A 27,000-nucleotide genomic window follows, 5' to 3' on the forward strand; every position below is an offset into this window, starting at 1 on the left:
TAGGATTCACATCAAACATAGTTGTTTTCATGCTTAAACTTATCCAGAAAAATGCTTGTTTACCAACACAAGCCTGTACAGATTTGAGGTGCAGGTGCCACATCTGTAGAACAGAGTTCCTGTTGAGATCTTTTTCTATCACCACCAGGAAGAACTTCTCAGAAAATGGAGCAGGTTGAAAATCTGGAAGTAATAGAATAACTGTATACTAAATGAACTGCAGTTGAAAAACAAACAGTCAAATAAAACATAGTGTTGGTTTCCTGTTTCATGTGCGCTATACTGTACCTTCACCAGATGGAAAGGGATTCGCCTCTGCTTCTTTCTGAGGTTTGTAACCTAGAATGAAGTCCTCTTGGAAAACATGAAGCAGCTGGGTGTTTGGGCCACACTGGACAAACATTGACACAATATCGGACATGTTACTATGCCCATCAATAAAAAGAATTTAGTATTTCAGGCCCTAAAAGTCTATCCGTTAGAGATTTGAGGTGGCTGTGAAAACAAAACAGCTGCTAACCTGATTGGTAATAACATCCAACTCTATGATACATCCAGGTCTGGCAGTAGACTGCTGGCTGACAATATTGAATACCTCGCCCACCAATTTCTAAAGACAGAGACAAAAATTTTAAAAGGGTAAATTTGACTGAATATTAGTCTAGTGACCTTAGAAATCCAAACTCTTAGTTTTAAAATGAGCTTGATGAAGAAGGAGTAACAATTTTATATACATATATATATACATATAAACAGTTTAGGTTGCTTTATGGTATTCATGTCCACTCACAGATGTTTCAGGATCTGACAGTTCATCCAATAGTTTTCTGGCATCCACCACAGCTTGATAGAGACGCAGATTTTTACCATCTGATGCCACAAAACAGGCGCTGGCACTATTACAGTAAGTTCCTGAGAGGAAAAAACAAAATTTCCAGCCAAAAAAAAAAAAAAAAAAACAACAAAAAAACATCTTTACCAAAAATGTTTCCTTTTCATCCTTTTCATTCCTGTTTCATTCTAGGAATGCATAGAGTGCTTACCTAGAACAGAGCTTGGTACTAGTGAAGGTAGCCAAGCAACATTGCTGAAAGCCGACGTGTGCAGAGAGTTTATACGAGCCAATTCAGAGACCCCTCCTGTGCACGACAGTGGTCCAATGTGGTCCACCCTCCACAAAATCAGTTCACTATAGATAGCGTTGGGGTCATGGAACGTCCTTGTAGCTGCATTACGAAGCTGCTTCTTGCTATAAAAAAAATTAATTAATAAAAAAATGTGGCAATAAGCGGTAATTGTGGGATTTTGGTCATGTTTTTTTCCATTGTGATATCTTATGATGCATTCACATATAAAAATAATAACTTGATGAAGCAAGACACTGTAAGAACCGCTTGTATCTGGCAACTGTTCCTTCCTTCCTACAGTAAATTACTAAAGGGGCAGGTACAGGATCTTTTTTGTTCTATACCTAGGAAGTCCCTTTGGAAGGGGAAAGGTAGGAGGCTCCTCTCCTTCCAGGCTGGTAGGGGCTGAGGGAGGCGTCAGGAGGGCGTTATGATGAGAGGAGGTCAGTAGCAGTGGCAGTACTGTGTGGCAGGCTTGGTCATTCAGATGGAAGCGATGACCACAGTATCGGAACTTGTGCGACACAGTCAATACATTGGAGAAGGCAGAACGCTCAGCAAATGTTACTGCCCACTGTCAACAGAGGTAGTAAAAACAAACATGGTTAGGGCAGGGAAGGCTATTACACATCTACTCAATGACTTTTTTGCTATCGCATAAAGGGCATGGTTAGCATACACATTTGTATTTATTTATTACAGTAGATGTTATGTAATGTAAAGGTGGCATGCTGCTGCTGCAGGTGGAGTGAACTAAAACTATGGAATCAACTTTGAGATTGCTGGTCTTCGAAACAAGAGTTGCACTGAAAATTTCTCTTCGCCTACTGCCAGAAATAGAATATTTAGTTCTTTAGTAGTAAAACTACTGTACAACTGCACACTCACTCGCTCCTGGTAAAGGGAATCATGCAACAATACAAACCAATAATAATCTACTGTACCTGGTTAAGAGATCCATCAACATGTTTAGAGACCATCATGACAGCAGGGCTGATACCAGGGCAAGGATTGGGAGAGTATGTCAAAGCAGGTGAACAAAGGCCCGCTGAGGCTGAAGCAGAGTAGGAGACGCGCTGGACTGTCTTTCCCTGGTCCCCTGCACCAGGACTCTCACCCTCACTCAAGGTGCAAGCATACATCAAAATGTTTTTACTCAGTGAGTTGGCATCACCTGTAGGAAATGCCACTGGAATACGGGATGAGAAAGAGACCTGTTGGAAGATACAAATGGAATACTGAAGATGACAAAAATGAACAGCATAGCTGAGACAAGTAGTGGAAGAACTGGTGATATATATTGGTTATTTGGGTCCATAGCGACATACTGTTTGGTTGCAGAATGTTTTGTTTTCGTACTCCTATTCACCTGAACCTGTCTGAATATGCCTTGGTTAAATTCATCCAAATACTTCACATGCCAAACCAGGAAAGAGCCATCAGCAGGATGAATGGTGAACAACATGTCTGGACTTTTGTTCCACTCTGTGATCAGAATCTCCATCTTTCTCTCCAGTAGCATTGAGGGCAAAGGCATGCTGGAACTGGATCCTGGGGAGGATGCCTTGGTACTTCCCTGCTCCCCTGGTTCACCCTCTTCACCGGGCTCTGAGGAGGCTTTATCAGACATGTCATCTAGATCTAGAAAGACAGAAAACAATGCATTTTCAAGATAATGGTTTTTTTTTTTGAGATCATGAGTTTTAAGTTGTTTCCTGGGTTCGGGTGATACCAAAATCGAACTTCATAGGGGACCCTTCGGGGTCGGGGGGCTCCTCTAAAGGTTGGTCTAGCTGTTGTTCAGAGATTCTTCGGAGCTGCAGCATAAAAAGGTCCATGGAAGAAGTAAAGCTGAGATCCTTATTGTTTAGCCAGTGAACCACAAAGCCTCCACCGCCAGTACTATCATCGGCAATGAACACTGCAGAGTCAGCCAGTACTGATGGAATATCTGGCAGAGAGAGAGAGAGACATAGGGCAATAAGACAGGTGTAAGTAGTGACAAACTATTTTAACAACCTTACTTGAAAATAAAAAATTCAAAAGGTTTAAACTGATCTACATTTTTCTATTATACCTTTACTACAATGAACCATTACAGAAATACTTCAGAGCCAAACAAAAGCTGTTTTGATATTCAAACAGCAGACCTTCCCAGTCAGACACCATGCTGCATAAGAAAATACTGAATTTGGGCAGTGGGTGGCACTTGGAAAGACCGTGCAGCAGACGACATGCAGTATAAAAAGTACAACACAATACAATAGTGTACTGTACATTAAATAGTCTAATTAATTTCAGTTTAATACTGACGCAGGCGTTTTCATTTTCACATACAGTACAACTGCCCCCGGCCTAATGTTTAGAGTAGCACAGTTTAAGTAAGAAAATCTCTAAAGTCAAAGCCTACCTGTGTTGGGGTTAATACTGGCTGAGATATGGAAGTGACACAGGGCATTGGCGTGATGAGTAATGTGACGATGACTGTGCATGTCCTGTGTGCCAAGCTGAGAGGGCAGCAGCTCACTGTGTGCCACCAGAGCAGAGGACCGTCGACGACCACGTCGCAGATGCTTCAGGTGGTGGATTGACTAATTAGACAAAGAAATTCAGCACAGGAATAAACAGTTTTATTCCAATATAAAATACTTAATCGTTTTTTTTTCTGGTTAGATCTGTCTTTTTAAGTAACTGTACCTCCAAGGCATGCTGTATCTTGTCCTTATTGCCCACAAGGCCTGGCAGGCTAGAGCTGTAGGAGTGTGTGTTCTCAGAGATCTGTCCCCCGAGAAGGCTGTCTTCTGGTAGCAGGGTCTCCGACCACAACCTACACACACCATCCTCGCAGGATGTCAGCAACACATTGCACACTGAACCTCTGGAAAAAAACGAGTGAAGTGAAGTTTTTGAATGTCTAACACAGTACATAAAATTATTCAGACAATGCAGCATGTTATGAAATTAGGTCAGATTTCAGATTATTATTATTAAAAAAATCATAACTGTGCATGAGAATGAGCAGTGGAATGTGTAAGGACTGCATATGCTGGTGTGTACAGTATTATGCTACTACATATTACTATACACCAATTATTTATTTAAAGCAAAAAATGTATATGTCGATCTCTTTTAAATAAATAAATAAATAAAGCCAAGTAGCCAAGGTCTCGTGAAACTTGGAACTGACTTGAAAAGGAGAAAAGAGAGAAGTGAAATACAAGTAGAGGCCACATTTAACCCAAGAAGTCGGCGATCAACTCAGCTGAACTGCCAACAGAAACCTTTTTGACTCTGGCTGCTTCCATGAGAGAATCAATATTGCTAATTTACCCCCAAAGAGTTCACAGATTTGTGCAACTGGTGCCAACTACTCAGAAACAACAACAACATTTGGTCAATATTAGCTGTGCATACTACACTATAAGCATACTAATTAAACTATAAAAGCAATAAGATGAATAAGAACAAACTTTGGTTGCCACTCTGTGTGATTGTGTGTGCTGTCTTACTTGGGCATGAACTTGCTGGTCTTCCTCCAGGACATACCAGTGACAGATCGAGGATGGGCCAGATAAACGAAGGAAAAGTGAACGGGAACAGGCTTTTTATCAGAGGGGTCCTGCACCACCACTGCAGAACGCCAGCCCGTGGTAGGGTACCAAACCTTAAGTAAACAGTCATCCTGCATTTGCAAACACATACATTGATAATGCATTAGAAAGAACCATCATCACTGAAGTTACAAAAACCGGTAAACCATGTCTTGTTTAGCAAACTGTTTATATGACTTTGTACCTTTCCAACTGTTGCAAAGTATTCCCCATCAGGTGACCACTTGGCAATGTGAAGAGATGCGGCAGTTCTTGGGGAAACACAAGCAAAAGTAAATTGTTCTCCTATTAGCTGACAATGCACATCTAGTTCTAGTAATTCCATAAATAGCACTTCCCTGTTCCCTGATTTCCTGGACAAGCACTTTTGTCATCAGATGAAAATTCGTAATACAGTATTCTATGTCTGTGTCTGTTTACACAGCACTCGTGACCCTTATGTGGATAATGTGATTCAGGAGATGAATGAGCGAGTGTTTACACAGCATTAAGCACTGGCCAAAGAATTAAAATAGCCTAAAATAGGTCATAGTACACTATGCGAAGCTGTGTGCAGATGTGTCAGAATAATCAGTAATTTGCAAAACTGTGTAATTATGATTTAGTGATATAATACATAGTGTAAAAACTAATAACTTTGTCTAGACTGTATGACAGAAAAAAAAACATGCAAAACTAATTATTTATTTTCCTCCTAAATTGAGGAATGCATTGACTGTACAAGACAGCGAAATAATAGCTAAAATAAGAAAATGACAAACATGACAACAGTTATTAAAAACTAATAATCAGTTTATTGTTTTTGTTGCCTTTTTCATTAACTATAAACAGAAGAAACAGAAGAAAGTATTTATGCTTTGTCTGTGCTTATGTATTTCATATATATTATGTATAAATATGTTTGTTTTTGTCCTGCTCCTAATCCAGTGCACTTTTAGGATACAACTCTGTAGTGCATTGGGGAAGCCAGGAATTGGCTCTACCTCTTGAGCCACTGCGGCCCCAAGTTATGTGCCAAAGTGTCCTTGGGCAAGACACCGAACCCCAAGCCCCCGGTGTCAGCATAACCTGCATAGCAGCTCTAGCTCCAGTGTGTGAATGTGTGTGTGTGTGTGTGTGTGTGTGTGTGTGTGTGTGTGTGTGTGTGTGTGTGTGTGTGTGTGTGTGTGTGAATGGGTGAATGTAATGCAGTGTGAAAGCACTACTAGGCAGCAAAGAGCTATACAATTGCAGGAACATTTACCCTTTGGCTTTTAATAAAAAAACAACAACAACCTAATCATCAGCAGTCAGAGCTTCTTACGCTATAAAAAAGGCAAGAACATACTTGCACTGCCAGACACAGTTCCAGTCATTGAGGACAGGGTGGGGCTTGTCCTCTGTGATCTGCCCATCCTCCTCCTCTATTAGGGCATCTGTCAGTGGAGGAGCCCACAGCTGTAGCTGCTCAGTTGCTGCTAGGATACGGTTCCCTGAGGACACAAAAGCACTATATTACACACCTCACATGGCCAACTAGAGTATGTGGCTATGGCCACATGGATGTTGTAACTGTTGCAAAGCATGCACCTAACCCCAGACAAGCTGAGGAGGTTGAGGTTTATGCATGGTGTGAATTAAACCAAGCAAACAGTCAAGGTTAACGCAGAAAGCACAGGAGTACCTTGAGGGTCCCAGGCCAGGTTGTAGGTGATGGCATCAAGGAAAAACTGTCCTGTCTTTTGCCACTGATAGTTAAGATGCTGTTAGTAATAGAAAAGCATGGCACACCATGCAATGTTATTCACATACAAATGTGATTAAGTATTTTTTCAAACCACTATAAAGAGTGTGTCTATTATACTGACATGCTCACCTTGTGGCGTTTGTTTGGATTTGTAGAAAGAGGTTCAAAGATGCAGACTGTGTTTCCATAGGATGCAGCGATCTAAAAATAAATAGCTGTGTTCATCCTCACAAAATGACTCACTCTAACAGTGATTCTGCACAGTCATTCCCACATGATACTGTGCAGGGTTGCAAAACGGCAAGTATAGAAAGACATGGACAATAATGAACAGGAGCAGACAGAGGGCTAAATGTGTTTCTTTAAGCTTGGTGTAACCGATAAATGCCTCTGGCTTCACAGAAAAACTAAAAATGCGTGTGGGAATGTGTCTGAATGTGCAGCCAATACTTACCCTGCCAAGATGGTGGGAGCACTCCACGCAACCCACCTGTATGTTTCCATTCTGAGCTCCAGGGATAATCTGCACACACTCAAAGTCACTAGCTAAGATCACTACATCACACCCAGAGCCATAGGCCTGAAAAACATAATGAAAATGGGGAGAAGCAAAATGAGAGGGAGCCATGAAAAAAGGTGCAAAACTAAACAACTGAAAGCTCAAAAGGCTAAATATCACGGCAATAAACCTGCAGAGCCCTGGAGAGCATCATAAGCTGGATGGATTAAATTGAACCACGGCCCACCCCTGTTAAATTTCCAACAACAAAAAAAGCAGATGAGTGTTAATTAGCACTGACCTTTAAATATTAGTTACTGTACCAAACTTTGATCCACAGATCCTCACCGTAGTTAGCATTCTTGAACAGTATAGTAGTTACAAGGTGGTACTATTTGATCAGGTTATCAGTATGGATCAGTAAGATAATAAAAACCTACAGTACAGAAAGTCCAGGTCAAACCCTGACAAAATGCAACTACATCTTACGTCCATCTACTATATGTAACCTGGTTCCTAAGGAAAGACAATGTTTTTTGATTTATTATAAAACCTGACTATATGCACACAAAGCAGGTCAGTGAAAGTCTGAGTAGTGTGTGCAGATGATGAGTAATCAGATTTGCTCTTTTCACTCTCTCCTTTACAAGAGACCGTTGCCTGGCCTTTCTGTAAGACTTTGGGGAGCTGACTGACAGCACTGTAGGAGGGACACACAGTCAGACAAAATTATCATTACCACAGTTAAAACAGTCTGGATGTCTGTGACATATTTTGTTGTCTACTAGGCCTTTTGTGTTGTTAGTTTCCGTTTCAGTCAGCCAATTCTAAAAAAGCCAACAATATTGTCTCGCAATGGCACAAATATCAATGCTGCATTATCAGGGTGAGATATTTTAACGGGATTACGACGATATTTACTGTATATGCAACTATGGTACAGTATAAAAGCATTAGCTCGTTGTGATTGTAGAAACTGCACAGACATGAACACAAGTTGCTGATTTCACATTACTACGTGACGAGAGCCTCAACATACAAAGCAGCTACTTGACACAGCAGTAGGGGACGAGAGACCGTGAGGCGAGCTAAACTGTGGGCAGGGAGGTAAAATAATACAACCATGCACTGCCGACTCCTGGCAAGTCAGTGCAGAATGGAAGCACTAGCTGCAACACCTGGGAGACAGCAAAGCTGGCCTCGAAGAAGCAGTACAGTCAAGATAACGGCTTGTGTCATTCATTTTTAAGAGGAGAGGCAGGAAACCATTGAGTCACATAACAGGACAACATTATAGCCAATAGATATGCCAATAGATAGTATGGAGAGCGGCAGCCAATGGATTACAGTGAAGATTGTGACAGGATTATACTATACACACTAAAACATTATATGTGAAAGCCTGAACAAGTGACACGCAGCCCATGCTTTACTATCACTGCGGCATTTGCTCCTGCACATTACAGCTGGAATAAAAAGCGGTCACCGTCATGCATCGTCTCTTATTCACACAAGACCTATATAGAGTATAACTTCATTCAACTGCATTTTAAACTGGTAGGGCCCTGAGTCTGGCTAGTAAGCTCCAGTGCAATAGATGCATCCATCTCAAACATGGTAGCTCATCATCAGCACTTTGTTCTTTTGGTTTAACTTGCTTCTGTCCTGAATTTCTTTTATTATCCACCAACCTTTATTTGTCTGATGGTGAATGAAATAAATATCCCAGCTGTCAAGATAAAACACACCCACAAGCATAAAAACTAAAAGGTGCTGAGAAATTAAAAAAGATTCTTAATTATTAGTAGCAGCAGCATAAATGTAATAAATACATATTAAAGAGTTCAGACACAATTAAAAACAGCCAGAACTAAAAGGTCTCACTTACATATACACGTACGTTTGTACATTGGATGTTTAAGGCTGTTTTGTTTATCTTTTAACCATTATATATATATATATAATCTACACCTACTGTATTACTGCCAATAACATTCAAAAAATAGTAAACTTATAGTAAGCTATAGTATATTTATTTTGTGTCTGCACTGGGTTTACAGATATCCTACATTTCAAGAACCACACACTTGCTCTGCATCAGGCTCATGCAAGAGCATCATAAATGCTGTTTAAAAAAAAATTAAATACACAATGTGAGGGTATACCTGCTTTTCAGTGTAAATGCATTCTAAAGTAAATGGTGAACGCAGTCTGTGCTGTGGCAACAAATGCAGATAAGAGGAACAGTGAGAGGTCACTTCTGCCTTCTTCCTGTCAAATGTCACTTATTCCGTGTCTAACGTAATCATGCAAAATTAGACAGTCACAGCTGCTGCTAGGCTCAACATTTCTACTGCTGCACTGATTAGCTGACTTGATACTGGACTCAAACCTTGCTGAAATGTTTAAACCTGAACAGGTCCATTCTGACCTGCAGTAGTCCGGTGTTTATGTCAGTCTGTGGTAAGGCATTATCCCTAGAAAAGCCTATAACAACAAGCTGTACTTTGATCCCACCGTCTATAGGGATACCATATGGGCCTCGTTATTTTCTGCAGCAAGACTGCAGCGAAGCAGTGGTCATTAACAGCCAAACTACAGCCGAATTAGCTTTTTAAAAAGGGTATTCATCTTTTATGAACTCATTTCATTTTGCATTTTAACTCTTGAACTGTGAAAAAGAGAAGTCACTTCTTGGTTTCAGTTCCATTAATATAGGTAACACCCATAAATTCCAGAATTTTTGGTCCGAAATTGATACATTTGTTATTTATTTGCTCAAATATACAGTATGTGTTCCAATTCCTTTATATAGGCTGCAAATGATTTAACAACACCAGTCACATATGAAGAAAAAAATAAAAAGTTAATAATTCTGAGTGGCATGGTATATCATTACAATAACTTATTTAAAACCTACATTTCCGCATTTTCCCCAACAGATTATACCTGTAAGGTTTTACCTTTACAGTGTGTTCTTAGCTAAACTGGACATGTCAAAATAAAAGTAACACTATTACCACTAGTCTACATTTACTGGCCCACTGAACTGGCAGGGGCAGACCATCTACAATACATCTCAGCATCAGTCTTTCAAAGTCAATTTAAATATATGAGTCCAATTTTCTGTCAATATGCCAATGTCAGTTTGCATGCAATGTTACAGTAGTGCAGAAAAACAAAGTGTAAAGACTAAATACTTCTACGCAGAACAAAGCTCTAAATGTAAGGGTGATTTTTTTTCGGCCTAGAAGCCATAGGGATCAGTGTGAGTGTAACCGCACTGGACACGAGGTCTACTATTCCTCAAACATAGAAAGAAAACACCAGGCCCAGAAACAGGGGCCCTGTGACAACATGCAAGGCTATAACATCACAATCAGTTCTGTCCTATGTTGAGCAGATATGTCCCTAGGTAAGAAGCCTTCCTACTTATATTTAAGTAGCTTATAAATAGAGTCATTGTAAGACAAAAGCGAGATAACTGAGGAGAACAATAATTAGCTCTGCTATATTCAGCAATAGAGAGAGAAGAGGAGAATGAGAAACAGCAAATCCTGTGTTTCTGAGACAACAAATAAATAAAACCAGAATAAACACTTCACTGAAAGGCAGCATGAACAGACCAAGCCGAGATTTGGCAGCCATTAGACAGACTCTCAGTGTTCATCATGAGGGAGTGATAGCACACAGCATCAATACTAGAGAATTTAGTGAAAACCAATGCAGTCACTGTTTGATATAAAACACTGTATAACATATTCCATATTTCTACCTATGCTGCACGACAACAAGACTCTACACAGGGAATCTGTATTTCTCAGCCTTAACATTATGGTAAACAAGCTGTAAACTGAAAAAAATACAGTCTTCTTTTTGGATGTCATTATCCAGCATCACCATTAATTTTCTGCTAGCAATACTAGATTTTACCATCTCAAATGCTTCATTGAGAGCTATTGTACTCTTTATACTCATTACAAGAGAGGATGTAATATTATAGGCTCTGCTGTCTTGCAGTTGATAGAGTATTTACTGAGCTTCTTGGTCCTGTCAACTTGAGGCACAAATAGCAATGCTGGGAAGTTGCCGGATCGCATACAGAAAAAGAAAATTTATAGTCCAAAGACGTCAGCGCACAACAGACTGGACGAAGCCACAGCGTTTGATCACCATACAAACAGAGCAGGTCTGCATGACAGGCCTTGAAGCTGCCCCGTATATAGTGACACACGGCAGTAACAGCATATAAGTGCAAGTTTGTTCTGTTAAACTAAACGCACAATTATGACAGATAGCAAGAACCCGCCACTCGGCCTCCAGTTCATGTATCCATATATGGCCCTTTACGTCACGGCTGGCGCAGCTGATGCTAGGAAAGACAGCGAGCTGATGATCCGTGAGCAGGATTTAACGTCAAATGGTAGCACGCTCAGCTAGCCCCGCAATCGCACAAAAAGCACACAGCTTCGCGCATCCCGTAAGGATGCGCAATTTTGTCAAGTTCCGCGGACAGTCACTTGTAGTGGCGACTGCGAAATGTCGTTGACGTGCGCCCCGTTGCAAACAATTGGCGAAATGTTAGCGCTGAGCGAAGGGATTCCCTCGCAGTAACATTAATTCTAACGATGCAAGATGCACCTAAAGGTCATTTCAGCGGCGTGACTGTCTCGGGGTGATATTTAATATATGCAAAGGAGCCGATGACGCCACATTAGCGTCTGCTCGACGGCGTTAGCTAGTTTGTGATTGTCACTGGAAATTGAGACGGCGGCTTGGAATAAAGATTACCTCGCGTAGACCCGACTCCGCTGGTGAATGTATCTGTGCGGAAATTTGGCTAGCACAGCCCTCCTGCTAGCGTTAGCACCCCAGCGGGCACGTTTACAGGCGAATTAACGCGAGCTAGCTAACTGTGCAGCTAGCTTGTCAGCCTTTGGCGTCTAGGAGTGTCATCTTAAGCAAAAACCAAAATAAAACCTCACCGTGAAAGGAATGTCATTCACGCTTCCCACCGAATAGCAGCAATCTCCTGGGTTTACAGCTCCCGTCAGCACCTGATGTAGATGCATTTTACTTATAATTTAGCAGCAGGAAGGTTAATTATTTATAACGAGTCCATCCTTTCGGTTTCTCCATCTAGCAGCGACTGGGGATTCCATGAGTAACGTAAACGTTTTCCACCGCCTGGCAGCGTCTTCTTCCCCCACAAACAAGTGGGCTCCAAAGACTTTGTGCTCCTCTGTGTAAATGTAATATTACCTGGCGCTGACAGCTATTTAAACACGTAAACTGGTGGTCTGCCGCCTATCTCTGTCAACACCATCCCCGCGATTAATCGTGAGATCCAAGGCAGCAGGATCTCTGCAGCGAGTTTGACATGCGCGTTTACGACGTGGTCGAGGCACGACTGAATGGCCGTAGATACGAACTACCTAGATCAGAAAGCATCAACCTCTGATTTTCTCTTTGGTTAGGTTTAAATATAAACATTGTCTGTTTATGTCTCTGCATATATAATATAGAATTACTTACTTATGCGTTTTAATGGTCGGCCGTACCTCTATCTGAGACAACGAATAACAGTTCTGGTATTGCGTATCTACACACACGGCGCGCCAGCTTGCAGAGCTATCATCTCTGTCGATAATTTCAGTTCATTGCTTGGTAACACTGGGACGAACTAGAAACGTAACATTTTTTGCACTTATCGAATCATCGAAAGAGAGAAAAATATGAAGATAAAATCAAAGACAAGAAAAAGAGACTCAATGCACGTTTGTGCAGTTTTCTCGTTGCCAATATTTTCATAAAACGTTTACATCCAGGCAATTAATCTTAAGACATAACATTTTTCGAAGATAAAGTTAGTGAGACTTATAAACACAGTGATATTGCTGTCCGGAACTGATTGATGATTTACTGGCTACTGAAAGTCAAAGAGGAGACCTGGTTGAGGTACTGCGGTCAAGTGAGCCGTCGTTCGTTCATCCGTCGTTCAGCCAGCCGCGCTTCAGAAACGTCTTGCGCCCGTATTACGCGCTTTACAGCAGAGCACAAAACACGCTCGTCGCGACTTCCTCTTTTCATAGCGACACGTCTGGTCTGTTCAAAATATTGAAAAATACGAAACAAAATATTGCATATATAGAAAAACTGTCGCCTAATAAAGATCTGTATACTTTTACTGTAAAATTAAGCATTTATTAGTATTTAAAACTACCATGTCATACTGTGAAACTTTTATAATTAATAACTTAACTTTGGTGCATAGTTCCAGGCTCAGACCACTTTCCCCTTGTTCTACTAGAAGTGTACTATCACCACACAAAGATTCGTGTATTTTTACTGTATAGTTTAGGATTTATTAGTATTCAAAACTACCAGTTCATACTGTAACTGAATAGGCCGTATAGTCAACTTTAATGATCAATAACTTGACTTTGGTGCATAGTTCCAGGCCCAGACCACTTTCCCTTTGTTTTACTAGAGGTGTACTATTACCCCACAAAGATCTGTATATTTTTACTGTATAGTTTTGGATTTATTAGTATTTAAAACTACCATGTCATACTGTAATACAGTCAACTTTGATAATCAATAACTTGACTTTGGTGCATAGTTCCAGGCCCAGACCACTTTCCCTTTGTTTTACTAGAGGTGTACTATCACCCCACAAAGATCTGTATATTTTTACTGTATAGTTTTGGATTTATTAGAATTCAAAACTACCATGTCATACTGTAATACAGTCAACTTTGATCATTAATAACTTGACTTTGGTGCATAGTTCCAGGCTCAGACCACTTTCCCTTTGTTCTACTAGAAGTGTACTATCACCACACAAAGATTCATGTATTTTTACTGTATAGTTTAGGATTTATTAGTATTCAAAACTTCCAGGTCATACTGTAATACTCTATGGGCCTTATATTCAACTATGATGATGAATAACTTGACTTTAGTGCATAATGCCAGGCCCAGATTATGTCACTTTTCATATAAAAAACTGTGAGTGAGGCTAAGCACACACACATTAAATCCTTTTATTACCATCTGTTAGGACTCCAAAGTGTGACTTTTAATATTGAAACTAAATGTTTAATGTTTAATATAAAGTCATTGAACAGTCAAAAACTGAATATTTATGTGTGAAACATACATTAACGTGGTGGAGGAGTTTGTGTGCCTGAATGACCCCGGGAGCTATGTTGTCGGGGGCTAAATGCCCCTGGTAGGGTCTCCCAAGGCAAACAGGTCCTGGGCTGGGCTGAACTGAAGGAAGTGTCCGGAGAGAGGGAAGTTTGGAGTTTGCTTAGACTGTTGCCCCCGCGACCCGCCCCAAGAAAAAGCAGTTGAAAATGGATGGATACTGAAATCGTTATTTGTTCTCATTAAACCATTTCCCATGTCTGGAGTTTGTTTTATCAAAGTTATTGCCGTCTCTGTTCCTACACAATGTAATATCTAGTTTTCAACACTAAAATGTAAATACAAAATGTATATAACCAAATATTCAGGATTAGATTTAATGCAATTATTCTCTCTTCACAATACAGACTTAAAACAATAAAAAAGAAAGTTACACACTACACTGTTTGTAGTGCAGTACTTATTGGTTTTATGCTTGACTGTAAGGGCCATATTTCAGCATAACATGGTACTACTAAAATCCTAAACTATACAGTAAAAGTACACAGATCTTTGTGGGGTGATAGTACATCTTTAGTAGATCAGGGGGAATGTGGTCTGAGCCTGGAACTATGCACCAAAGTCAAGTTATTGATCATCAAAGTTGACTGTATTACAGTATGACATAGTACTTTCAAGTACTGCTAAATCCTAAACTATACAGTAAAAATACACAAATCTTTGTGTGGTGATAGCACATCACTAGTAGAATAAGGAGAAAGTGGTCTGGGCCTGGAACTATGCACCAAAGTCAAGTTATTGATCATTAAAGTTGACTATACGGCCTATACAGTTACAGTATGAACTGGTAGTTTTGAATACTAATAAATCCTAAACTATACAGTAAAAATACACGAATCTTTGTGTGGTGATAGTACACTTCTAGTAGAACAAGGGGAAAGTGGTCTGAGCCTGGAACTATGCACCAAGGTCAAGTTATTAATGATCAAAGTTGACTGTATTACAGTATGACATGGTAGTTTTGAATACTAATAAATCCAAAACTATACAGTAAAAATATACAGATCTTTGTGGGGTGATAGTACACCTCTAGTAAAACAAAGGGAAAGTGGTCTGGGCCTGGAACTATGCACCAAAGTTAAGTTATTAATTATAAAAGTTTCACAGTATGACATGGTAGTTTTAAATACTAATAAATGCTTAATTTTACAGTAAAAGTATACAGATCTTTATTAGGCGACAGTTTTTCTATATATGCAATATTTTGTTTCGTATTTTTCAATATTTTGAACAGACCAGACGTGTCGCTATGAAAAGAGGAAGTCGCGACGAGCGTGTTTTGTGCTCTGCTGTAAAGCGCGTAATACGGGCGCAAGACGTTTCTGAAGCGCGGCTGGCTGAACGACGGATGAACGAACGACGGCTCACTTGACCGCAGTCGAGGACTGTTGTGGCTGCAATCCGTCTTTCATCTTATCTCTGTTTACTGTTCAATATCTTGTAAATGACTCATGACATGAGCAAACACAATCATTGGACTGCATCACTATAAGTACCTCTCTTTTCCATCCCCTTTCTACATGTGTCCATTTTCACAATATTTCCTTCATGGTTGTTGATTAAATGATGAAAGGACTAAGGCATCAGTGACAGCGATACACAACCAGCCGTTGTGGTGTTGCTCTGGTTATTTAAGCCACTCTAACATCATCAGATAGGGCCTGCTGCAGACCATCATGACACACAGGACAGCAGAACAAGAAATTGCGAGGCAGTTGACCAGGGAGATTGTGACACAATACTGTACACATGAACAGTTTCATCAACAATGGCAGGGCTCACTTATCATGTAGCAAGCATGATACTGTGTCTTTAGCAGTTTGCAATTGTGTCAGACTTCACAGCTTTACTGTATAAACCGGTCTCAAATAAATTTAACATAAAGACAAAAGTGTTTATAGTGCAGGACTGCAGGTTATTCATATACAACATGTAAATGCATATGCTAAAAATTATAGAAAAGATGACAGTACACCCATCAAGTTTTAACAAATGTGCAATAAAAAATATATGCTTGAAAGCGTTTCCATTTTATATTCCATTTATTTCGTTATTACTACTTTCACCTGTACCACACGTCATTGCAAAGCTACAGCCGTGTTCCTACGAAGGTAATCAGCTGTTTATTTCGTTATTCCCTCTTTCATGCACGTCTGTTAATGAAAGTAGGCGGGGCCATCCACGTCCCAGAGCGGGGACACTGGGGGGATGGGGAAACACGCATCAACATGCAGGACAAAGATTTGCGTTTCTCTGCCTGCTACAGCCTCGGCTGCGTTGGGTTGTTAGTCTCCCTTTCACTTGTACCACATGAAATGTGTTCCTACGAAGTTGATCAGCCGCTTTCAGAATCAGAATCGTTTTTATTCCCCAGGTTTGAACAGAGCAAACATTATTTTTATTTACAAAAAAAAAAATCCCATATGGTTTGCACTGTAACGTCCCCAAGAATTATGAAAAAACGACACCCATCTAGTTTTAACAAATGTGCAATAATAAACATAAACAGAAAACACTTGAAAGCGTTTCCGTTTTATTGTTCCGTTTATTTCGTTATTTTCCCTTTCACCTGTACCACATAAAGTCATTGCAGAGCTACAGCCATGTTCCCAAGAGGTTCACCAGCTGCTTTCAGCGGTGACACACGCATGGACGTTGTTCTGCCCGCTTTCATGTAGACACAAAACTCGTCAAAGCAAAAGAGCTCAGTGCAGCATTTGCAAAACATGTATATTAATAACGAAATAAACGGAATGTAAAGTAAAATGCTTTGAAGTTTTGTGTCTACATAAAAGCGGCTAGTCAACTTTGTCAACATGTGGCACAGGTAAGTGGGGGAATAATGGCCTAAAGCAAATTAGATAGCCCCGCCCACTTTTATTTATCAGACAGTTATGAAAGTGGGAATAACGAAATAAACGGAATGTAAAGTAAAACGCTTTGAAGAGTTTTTTCTACATCAAAGCAGGCAAATCACGTGTGAACGTTTTATTTTTTTTACTAACTAAACTAATAATAATGTTTTCCCTGTTCAAACCTGGGGAATAAAAACGATTCTGATTCTGAAAGTAGCTGATCAACTTTGTAGGAACACATTTTATATGGTACAGGTGAAAGGGAGACTAACAACCCAACGCAGCCGAGGCTGTAGCAGGCAGAGAAACGCAGATCTTTGTCCTGCGTGTTGATGCGTGTGTCACGATCTGGGTTTTTGTTTTATTCTTAAGGACTCTGGTTTCACTTGCCATGTTTCGGTTTCCTGTTTTATTTTGTAGTACTTTCGGTTTCTGTTTCAATCTGGTTATTTCTCGCTTCATGTTCCGGTTGTCATTAGTCGCACCTGCCCGTCATTTAGTAATCAGTCCTCAGTATTTAAGCACCAGTATTCACCCAAGCAAACCGCCAGATTGTTGAGTTTCCAAGACCACTTTCCAGTGTTCTCGTAGCTAACCTGTTGCATGATCCTGTTTGAACCTGACCGCCGATTCCTGCATACACCCTGTCTGTACCTACGCCTGGAGATCTTGGTATCGTTCCCGACCGTCTGACCATGTCTTTGCCTAGCCCTAGTTTGTACCTCTGCCGAGCTCACCTGTGTACCGAACCCTGCATGTTTACTGGACCTGATCTTGCCTGCTCCCTTTTGTGCCTTAGACTGAGCCCTCACGTGTTTGACCTGGATCGCCTGACTACGTTTTGGTCAAAAAAACACTGTTTGTTAACCATAATCCTCGTCCGCACTGTGCATTTGGGTCCTCTCTCTGCCGTTCCTGACAGAACAATCTGGCCAGACTTGGACCCACCAAGTGCCCAGCCTTCACCCAGGTCAGTTACTGTTTTTCCTTTTTCTTTTTCTCTGTTTGTTTTGATCCGTGCACGAAGCACGCACCGGAGCAATGGAATTTTGTTGCCCGAGTTTACCGGAGGATATCCGCTCCGGTCGCCACTCCCGCCCGGTGGTTCACGTCCCTGTTCCTGTCGCCGCTCCGGTGGTTCACATTCCTGTTCCTGTCGCCGCTCCGGTGGCTTCCATTCCTGTTCCTGTCGCCGCTCCGGTGGCTTCCTTTCCTGTTCCTGTCGCCGCTCCGGTGGTTCACATTCCTGTTCCTGTCGCCGCTCCGGTGGCTTCCATTCCTGTTCCTGTCGCCGCTCCGGTGGCTTCCTTTCCTGTTCCTGTCGCCGCTCCGGTGGTTCACATTCCTGTTCATGTTGCCGCTCCGGTGGCTTCCGTTCCTGTTCCTGTCACCGCTCCGGCGGTTCACGTTCATGTCGCCGCTCCGGCGGTTCACGTTCCTGTCGCCGCTCCGGCGGTTATCGTCTCCACTCCTGTCGCTGCTCCAGCAGATCCTGTTCCTGTCACCGCTCCGGCGGTTCACGTCTCCGTTCCTGCCGCTGCTCCGACGGCTCCAGCCCAAGTTCCAGACGCCGCAGTCTTGGTTCATCACACGGACCCAGTTACAGAGAGCCAGCCCGCGCCGCTTCCAGCACCTCAAACAACGGACAGTCAGAGGCGCTCCGGACCATGTCGGCGAAGGCGCGGTTCCAGAACCCAGGGTCCCGAGACCTCGGTAGTGGTGACCGAGCAGCTCTCTTCCCCGGCAGAGGACTCCCTTGGTTCCCCCACTGACTGTGATAGCAGGTATCCCAGACAGCGTCGCCCAGCGGATCCACCTCCACTGTTCCCCCCCGGTTGCGTTCCTCTTTGCCCACCTCATGAACACTGCTGATTCGGCAGCAGACCAGGGCACGAAGGAACAACTGTTTGAGGAGGCAGCTGCTCTCAACCTGCCCTGCGTGAGGCCCTGCAACTCCCAGGCCTGCAGCCAGCAGCCACACCAGATCCTGCGTCTCAGTCAGGTCAGTCTTGTCACGCTCACGTTCCCGTGCAGCCCTGTCACGCTCAGGTTCCCGTGCAGCCCTGTCACGCTCAGGTTCCCGTGCAGCCCTGTCACGCTCAGGTTCCCGTGCAGCCCTGTCACGCTCAGGCTCCCGTGCAGCCCTGTCACGCTCAGGCTCCAGTGAAGCCCTGTCACGCTCAGGCTCCAGTGCAGCCCTGTCACGCTCAGGCTCCAGTGCAGCCCTGTCACGCTCAGGCTCCAGCCCCAGTTAAGTCGTGCTCCGCTCAGGCTCCAGTGCAGCCCTGTCACGCTCAGGCTCCAGTGCAGCCCTGTCACGCTCAGGCTCCAGTGCAGCCCTGTCACGCTCAGGCTCCAGCCCCAGTTAAGTCGTGCTCCGCTCAGGCTCCAGTGCAGCCCTGTCACGCTCAGGTTCCCGTGCAGCCCTGTCACGCTCAGGTTCCCGTGCAGCCCTGTCACGCTCAGGTTCCCGTGCAGCCCTGTCACGCTCAGGCTCCCGTGCAGCCCTGTCACGCTCAGGCTCCAGTGCAGCCCTGTCACGCTCAGGCTCCAGTGCAGCCCTGTCACGCTCAGGCTCCAGCCCCAGTTAAGTCGTGCTCCGCTCAGGCTCCAGTGCAGCCCTGTCACGCTCAGGCTCCAGTGCAGCCCTGTCATGCTCAGGCTCCAGTGCAGCCCTGTCACGCTCAGGCTCCAGTGCAGCCCTGTCACGCTCAGGCTCCAGTGCAGCCCTGTCACGCTCAGGCTCCAGTCCAGACCTGTCACGTTCAGGTTCCAGTCCAGACCTGTCACGTTCAGGTTCCAGTCCGGACCTGTCACGTTCAGGTTCCAGTCCAGGTGGGCTCGTCAGCTGTAAGCAGCCCTGCCGGCTCCAGTGAGGAGTCCGTTCCAGTTCCCGTCGGCCCGCTGGAGGTCGTTCCAGTTCCCGTCGGCCCGGTGGAGGTCGTTCCAGTTCCCGTCGGCCCGGTGGAGGTCGTTCCAGTTCCCGTCGGCCCAGTGGAGGTCGTTCCAGTTCCCGTCGGCCCGGTGGAGGTCGTTCCAGTTCCCGTCGGCCCGGTGGAGGTGGTTCCAGTTCCCGTCGGCCCGGTGGAGGTCGTTCCAGTTCCCGTCGGCCCGGTAGAGGTCGTTCCAGTTCCTGTCGGCTCCCGCAAGGACGCCGTTCTAGTTTCCGTTCCTGTCGGCCCTGGAGGGGTCGTTCGTGTTCCTGTCGGCCCTGGAGGGGTCGTCCCTGCTTCAGTTCCTGCCGCCGTCCCCGCCGACCTCCAGGAGGAGTTTGCGCCAGCTGCAGCTCCTGCCGCAGTCCCCGCCGACCTCCAGGAGGAGTTCGCGCCAGCTGCAGCTCCTGCCGCAGTCCCCGCCGACCTCCAGGAGGAGTTCGCGCCAGCTGCAGCTCCTGCCGCAGTCCCCGCCGACCTCCAGGACGAGGTCGCGCCAGCTGCAGCTCCTGCCGCAGTCCCCGCCGACCTCCAGGAGGAGTTCGCGCCAGCTGCAGCTCCTGCCGCAGTCCCCGCCGACCTCCAGGAGGAGTTCGCGCCAGCTGCAGCTCCTGCCGCAGTCCCCGCCGACCTCCAGGAGGAGGTCGCCGTTCCTGCTGCAGTTCCTGGTGGTCCTGCAGATACTTTTGTTTCTGTTCCTTTGTGCGCAGTTTCGGGAGGTGCCGGAGGTTCTTGCGGCGATCCATCTGCACCGGCCACACTCGCAGAGGCAGCTCCTGGTGGTCCGACCACGTCTGCCTCAGCTCCTGGTGGCCCGGTCCTGGCCACGCTCGTCTCAGCTCCTGGTGGCCCGGTCTCGGGCATGCTCGTCTCAGCTCCTGGTGGCTCGGTCCTGGCCACGCTCGTCTCAGCTCCTGGTGGCTCGGTCCCGGCCACGCCTGCGTCGGTTCCTGGTGGCTCGGCTCTGGACGCACCTGCGTCGGTTCCTGGTGGCTCGGCTCCGGCCGCGCCTGCGTCGGTTCCTGGTGGCTCAGCTACGGCCGCGCCTGCATCGGTTCCTGGTGGTCCGGCTCCGGCCACGTCTCCATGTCTGTCCTCTCTCTCTGGTCCCTGCTTCTTCTCTGGTTCCGGCTTTGTCTCTGGTCCCGGCCACATCTCCACGTCGGTCCTCGTCTCTGGTCCCGGCCACGTCTCCACGTCTGTCCTCGTCTCTGGTTTCGGCCTCGTCCCCATGTCTGTCCGCGTCTCTGGTTCCGGCCTCGTCCCCACGTCTGTCCTCGTCTCTGGTTCGTCTGCCGGATTGGTGGCCTCGCCCTCATCACCTCCTGCCGGTTGGGTGGCGCTGCCTCCTGCGGCGACGTCCGCCTCGGCTCCGCCGTCGTCGGGGCCGCTCGCTTGGGGAACGTCCCCTCCTGCCACGACGATGGCGCGGCCTCTGCTGTCGTCATCCGCCGCGAGTCTGGGATCCCCAGAGCATCTCCGTCGGGAGGAGGTTAGACTCAGCTCCGCCCTCCCGGACCGGTGGTTATTTCACGCTTCATGTTCCGGTTGTCATTACTCGCACCTGCCCGTCATTTAGTAATCAGTCCTCAGTATTCAAGCCAGCGTTCTCGTATAGCTAACCTGTTGCATGATCCTGTTTGAACCGGACCGCCGATTCCTGCATACAACCTGTCTGTAACTACGCCTGGAGATCTTGGTATCGTTCCCGACTGTCTGACCACGTCTTTGCCTAGCCCTAGTTTGTACCTCTGCCAAACTCACCTGTGTACCGAACCCTGCATGTTTACTGGACCTGATCTTGCCTGCTCCCTTTTGTGCATTAGACTGAGCCCTCACGTTGACACGGCACCAGTTTCATTTCCTGTTTTAGTTTGATAGTTTCCGGTTTACCATGCCATCATATTCACGCTAACCTTACTTCCGGTTTCTAGTTCACGCACCTGTTTCCCATTTGTCATTACTCCCCGGACATTTAAGCACCACCTTTCACCATCCTCATTTGCCAGATCGTTGAGTCCTCTGAGTCACGTATCCAGCAATTCCTAGTTCTGAGTAATCTGTAGCCCGACCGTCTTCTGTACCTCTGACCACCGACCTCGCCTTACCCTTGCCGGCCTTGTAAGTCTCTGTCGTTTCCGAACCTCGCCTGTGATTGACCTGTCTGAAGCCCGCCGATTCACGTACCTTGATCTGAGTCTTCCCGGTTATTACCTTCTGCCTGTCTGGACCCGAGTAGACTGATCCCTGTTTTGTGTCTAAGGACTGCTGTTACCTGTGTATGACCCCGGACCGTTGTGACCTGAATTTTGGAATTAAATACCATTTTATCACATCTCCTTGTCTCACGTCTCATCGCTGTGCATGTGGGTCCGTTCATTGCCATAACCTGACAGAACGATCTGGCCAGACATGGACCCAGCCAGCGTTGAGACTCTCCGTGCTGCGCTCCTCGCTCAGGGACAGCGGCTCAGCGAGCAGGAGGAGAGAACAAACGATGCGCTGCAGAAATTAGCGGATTGTGCGCTGCGACAGGAGGAGGCGGTGGCTGGATTAACGGAGGCGGTGAGTCGGCTGGTTCAAGATCAGCCGGTAGAAAGGAAGCCCAGCCGGTCGCCGGCAGTCATCGCCGGTACGAGCGCGTCCGCTTCCGCACCCATGGCTTCCGTCCCGGCTCCCGACGCTCGGTTAGGAGCTCCCACACGTTTCTCGGGTGAGTCCGGTGATTGCCGAGCATTCATCACGCAATGTGAAATCCACCTCGAGCTGCACTCACCTGCCTTTCCCACGGAGAGATCGCGTGTGGCTTATGCCATCTCCCATCTGACGGGCGAAGCGGAGGCATGGGCTACGGCAGAATGGCAGAACGGCTCTGCTTGCGTGGCCACTTTCACCTCCTTTTCAGAAGCATTAAAACAAATTTTCCAGGAAATCATTCCGGGACGCGAAGCTGCGCAAAGGTTGGTGAATATCCGCCAGGGGAGGAGACCGACGGCCAAATATGCCATAGAGTTTCGGACGCTAGCGGCGGAAGCGGGCTGGGACGCCACCGCGCTCGGAGACGTGTTCATTCGTGGACTGTCACGCAGGGTAAAGGACTGTCTGGCTAGTCGTGAGCTTCCTAGCGCGTTGGACGACCTGATCGCGCTGGCCATACGGATCGACCGGCGACTGACAAACAGTGAACGGGAACATCACGGTGAGGAGAGAGCGAGAGAGTCTCACTACTCTCCCGTTCCAAGCCCACGGGCGTCGTGGCGAGGGCCGAATGGTCAGAGGAGTCAGGGGATCACGAGCGAAAGCCGGACCTCGGAGAACCCCTGCAGATCGGGCGCGCGCGTCTCACGGAGGAGGAGAGGTGCAGACGACGCGCCCAGCAACTATGTATGTACTGTGGACAGGGAGGACATTTCGCAGCGAGATGCCCGGTAAAAGATCAGGCTCATCGCTGAGGCGGCGGATAGCGATGAGCCGGACCATCCTCGGTGGAGCCGCCGCAAGATCATTACCTACCGTGACTCTATCCACAGATACCCGTTCCCTCCAGCAGGCGGTGCTGATTGACTCCGGAGCAGATGCCAGTCTGATAGACGCTGGGTTGGTGGAACGCATGGGCATCCATACCGCTCCTCTAGCGGCACCAGTGGAGACGGAGGCATTGGACGGCCGCCGATTATGGAGGGTCACACACCACACTACGCCGGTTTCCATGTTATTTGCTGACGGTCACGCTGAAAGGATTACGTTTTTAGTGGTAGAGTCCTGCTATCATCCTGTGGTTTTAGGGCACACTTGGATGAGGAGGCACAACCCCATCCTGGACTGGAGAAGCGGAGAGGTGCGGGAATGGTGTGAGGAGTGTCGGTCATCCTGTTTCCAGCCCACACACGAGCCAGAGGATCCACAGGCGAAGATGGAGCTGGAGGGTGGAGAGGAGATTGACCTTCAGAACGTCCCGGAGTGTTACCATGATCTACAACCAGTCTTCAGCAAGGTCAGAGCCACATCCCTACCACCACACAGGAAGCACGACTGTGCAATTAATCTAAGACCCGGCACGGCGCCACCCAAGGGGAGGTTGTTCCACCTGTCCCCAAAGGAACGAACGGCCATGAAGGAATATTTAGACGCATCATTAGCCTCAGGCATCATACGGCCTTCATCGTCACCTGCAGGAGCAGGCTTCTTCTTCGTAGGTAAGAAAGATGGTTCACTGAGGCCGTGCATCGATTACCGAGGCCTTAATGACATCACGATACGGGACTCCTATCCCTTACCTCTGCTATCCTCGGCGTTCGAGCTGCTCTCCGGAGCCACATGCTTCACAAAGTTGGACCTCCGCAATGCGTACCATCTGGTGCGCATCCGCGAGGGTGATGAGTGGAAGACGGCCTTTAACACGCCCAACGGGCACTTCGAGTATTTGGTCATGCCGTTCGGACTCACCAATGCCCCGGCCGTGTTCCAAGCTTTCGTTAATGACATTCTCCCGTCCCATGATCAATGATTTCGTGTTTGTCTATTTGGATGACATTCTCATCTTTTCGCGCTCCAAGGAGGAGCACGTCTCTCATGTTCGGCAGGTGCTCAAAAGACTGTGGGAGCACAGACTGTTTGTAAAGGCAGAAAAATGTGAATTTCATGTGGATACGGTGGCTTTCCTCGGGTTTATCGTGTCTAAGGGTCGGATCCAGATGGATCCGGGAAAGACTCAAGCAGTGGAAAACTGGCCAGTTCCCCAGTGTCGCAGAGATGTCCAGCGATTTCTGGGTTTCGCTAACTTCTATCGTAAATTCATAAGACGTTTTAGTACCATAGCAGCACCACTACACAAACTAACCTCTGGTAAATCTCCCTTCCAATGGAACCCAGATGCAGACGCCGCCTTCCGGCGACTGAAGGAGAGTTTTGTCTCAGCCCCAGTGCTACGGATGCCGGATCCGGCAGGTCAGTTCGTGGTGGAGGTGGACGCCTCCAACACCGGCGTGGGGGCAGTTCTTTCGCAGCGAGACCCGACCGGAGGTAGACTTCATCCATGTGCTTTCATGTCAAGAAAGCTGTCACCGGCCGAGCGCAATTACGGCATTGGGGACCGGGAGTTGCTGGCCATTAAGGTGGCCTTAGAAGAATGGAGACGTTGGCTGGAGGGGGCAGAACAGCCGTTCTTGGTTTACACGGATCATAAAAACCTGGAGTACCTGAAGTCGGCTCGACGGTTAAATTCACGCCAGGCGCGGTGGGCCCTGTTCTTCAGTAGGTTCAATTTTCATCTGTCTTACAGACCTGGATCCCGGAACACCAAACCCGACGTCCTGTCCAGACTCCATGACGCCCCGGAGGAACCCACAGAACCCGAGACTATTCTGCCGGCGGAGTGTCTGGTAGGAGCAGTCTCCTGGCCGGTGAGACACGTAAAGGAGGCGGTGCGGGACCTCCCCGTTCCTCCAGCCTGTCCTCCGAACCGGCTATTCGTGCCACCAGACCTTCGGGGTGAGGTAATTCAGTGGGCTCACGCCTCCTCGATCAGTGGTCATCCCGGCGCCCAGAGAACAGCGTTCCGAGTAGGGGCTAGGTTCTGGTGGCCTTCCATGAGGCGAGACGTACGGGAGTACGTTGCTGCCTGCCCCATCTGCGCCATGAACAAGTCGTCTCGCCAACCCCCAGCTGGTTTGCTCCACCCGCTGTCGTTCCGAGTAGACCATGGTCACACCTGGCCTTGGATTTCGTAACCGGTCTGCCACCTTCGCAAGGAAAGACGGTGGTCATGACGGTGGTAGATCGGTTCTCCAGATTGGCCCACTTCATTCCACTACCCAAGCTTCCGTCAGCACGACAAACAGCTCAGGTCATGTTGGACAATGTTTTCAGACTCCACAGTTTTCCCAGGGATATCGTTTCCGATCGAGGGCCCCAGTTTGTCTCCCGCTTCTGGAGGGAGTTCTGCTCCCTCGTGGGGGCGGAGGTCAGCTTATCCTCAGGTTATCATCCGGAGTCCAACGGGCAGACGGAGAGAACCAATCAACAGCTGGAGGTGGGCCTGCGCCTTCTAGCCTCCAGAAGTCCGGGATCGTGGTCCCAGAAGCTGATCTGGGTGGAGTTTGCACACAACACCTTACCCTGCTCCTCCACTGGTCTAACCCCATTTCAGTGTGCATATGGTTTTCAGCCGCCACTGTTTCCAGACCTGGAGAAGGAGGTCCACGTTCCTTCGGCCCACGCCTTGGTTCGGCGGTGTCGGCAGACATGGTTGCGAGCCAGGAGGACCATGTTGTCGGCACAGGCTCGCTACAAGACGGCGGCGGACCGCAAAAGAACTCAAGGGCCGACCTATGAGGTCGGGGACCAGGTCTGGCTCTCAACTCGGGACCTACGGCTACAGGGGCAGTCGCGTAAGTTGGCACCTAAGTACAATGGACCGTATACCATAGCCCGGATTATTAACCCTGTATCGGTGAGACTGTCTCTGCCCAGAAGCCTGAGAATACACCCTACCTTCCACGTGGGCCGCCTCAAGCCGTTCCGGTCATGCCCCTTGGCTCCCCCACACCAACCACCTCCACCGCCTCGGAGGAGGGGGCTCCAGCGTACACGGTTCAGGAACTCCTGGACTGTAGACGACGGGGACGGGGTCTCCAGTATCTGGTGGATTGGGAGGGATACGGACCAGATGAACGCTCCTGGGTCCCCTCCCGGGACATCCTGGACAAGTCCCTCATCAGGGACTTCCATGCAGCGCACCCCGAGGCTCCAGCCCCGGGGAGGGCGTCACGTCTCGACCCGGTCGTTCCGGTCCCTCCTCCTGAGTCCTCCCTCCGCCCGCCCTGGTCGGCGGGGGAGCCCGGCTGGGCGTCGTGGTAGACGCCGTGGGGGGGGGATACTGACACGGCACCAGTTTCATTTCCTGTTTTAGTTTGATAGTTTCCGGTTTACCATGCCATCATATTCACGCTAACCTTACTTCCGGTTTCTAGTTCACGCACCTGTTTCCCATTCGTCATTACTCCCCGGACATTTAAGCACCACCTGTCACCATCGTC

At 47.0% G+C, this 27,000-nt stretch overlaps 1 protein-coding gene across 4 annotated transcripts in view; it reads right to left on the minus strand.

Moving 5' to 3' along the window:
* dmxl2 (Dmx-like 2) overlaps window positions 1-12,362 on the minus strand; it is a 30,701-nt gene extending 18,339 nt beyond the window's left edge. For 3 of the 4 annotated variants that reach the window (XM_029143845.3, XM_055507331.1, XM_029143844.3), the window contains exons 1-18: window positions 11,949-12,362; window positions 6,919-7,044; window positions 6,594-6,665; window positions 6,402-6,480; window positions 6,066-6,210; window positions 4,923-4,989; window positions 4,637-4,809; window positions 3,825-4,005; window positions 3,538-3,718; window positions 2,860-3,078; window positions 2,497-2,768; window positions 2,072-2,341; window positions 1,472-1,701; window positions 1,044-1,249; window positions 791-912; window positions 521-610; window positions 289-391; window positions 64-183 (exon numbers count right to left, since the gene is read on the minus strand). In XM_029143845.3, the coding sequence (XP_028999678.1) occupies window positions 64-183; window positions 289-391; window positions 521-610; window positions 791-912; window positions 1,044-1,249; window positions 1,472-1,701; window positions 2,072-2,341; window positions 2,497-2,768; window positions 2,860-3,078; window positions 3,538-3,718; window positions 3,825-4,005; window positions 4,637-4,809; window positions 4,923-4,989; window positions 6,066-6,210; window positions 6,402-6,480; window positions 6,594-6,665; window positions 6,919-7,044; window positions 11,949-12,035 (2,743 nt within the window). In that variant the 5' untranslated portion in view covers window positions 12,036-12,362. The remainder of the gene's footprint in view (window positions 1-63; window positions 184-288; window positions 392-520; window positions 611-790; window positions 913-1,043; window positions 1,250-1,471; window positions 1,702-2,071; window positions 2,342-2,496; window positions 2,769-2,859; window positions 3,079-3,537; window positions 3,719-3,824; window positions 4,006-4,636; window positions 4,810-4,922; window positions 4,990-6,065; window positions 6,211-6,401; window positions 6,481-6,593; window positions 6,666-6,918; window positions 7,045-11,948) is intronic. The other variant, XM_029143846.3, reaches the window with a different exon arrangement.
* Window positions 12,363-27,000: the final 14,638 nt, after the last annotated feature.

Source organism: Betta splendens, chromosome 3 (genome assembly GCF_900634795.4).
Source record: "Betta splendens chromosome 3, fBetSpl5.4, whole genome shotgun sequence".
NCBI classification, from domain to species: domain Eukaryota; kingdom Metazoa; phylum Chordata; class Actinopteri; order Anabantiformes; family Osphronemidae; genus Betta; species Betta splendens.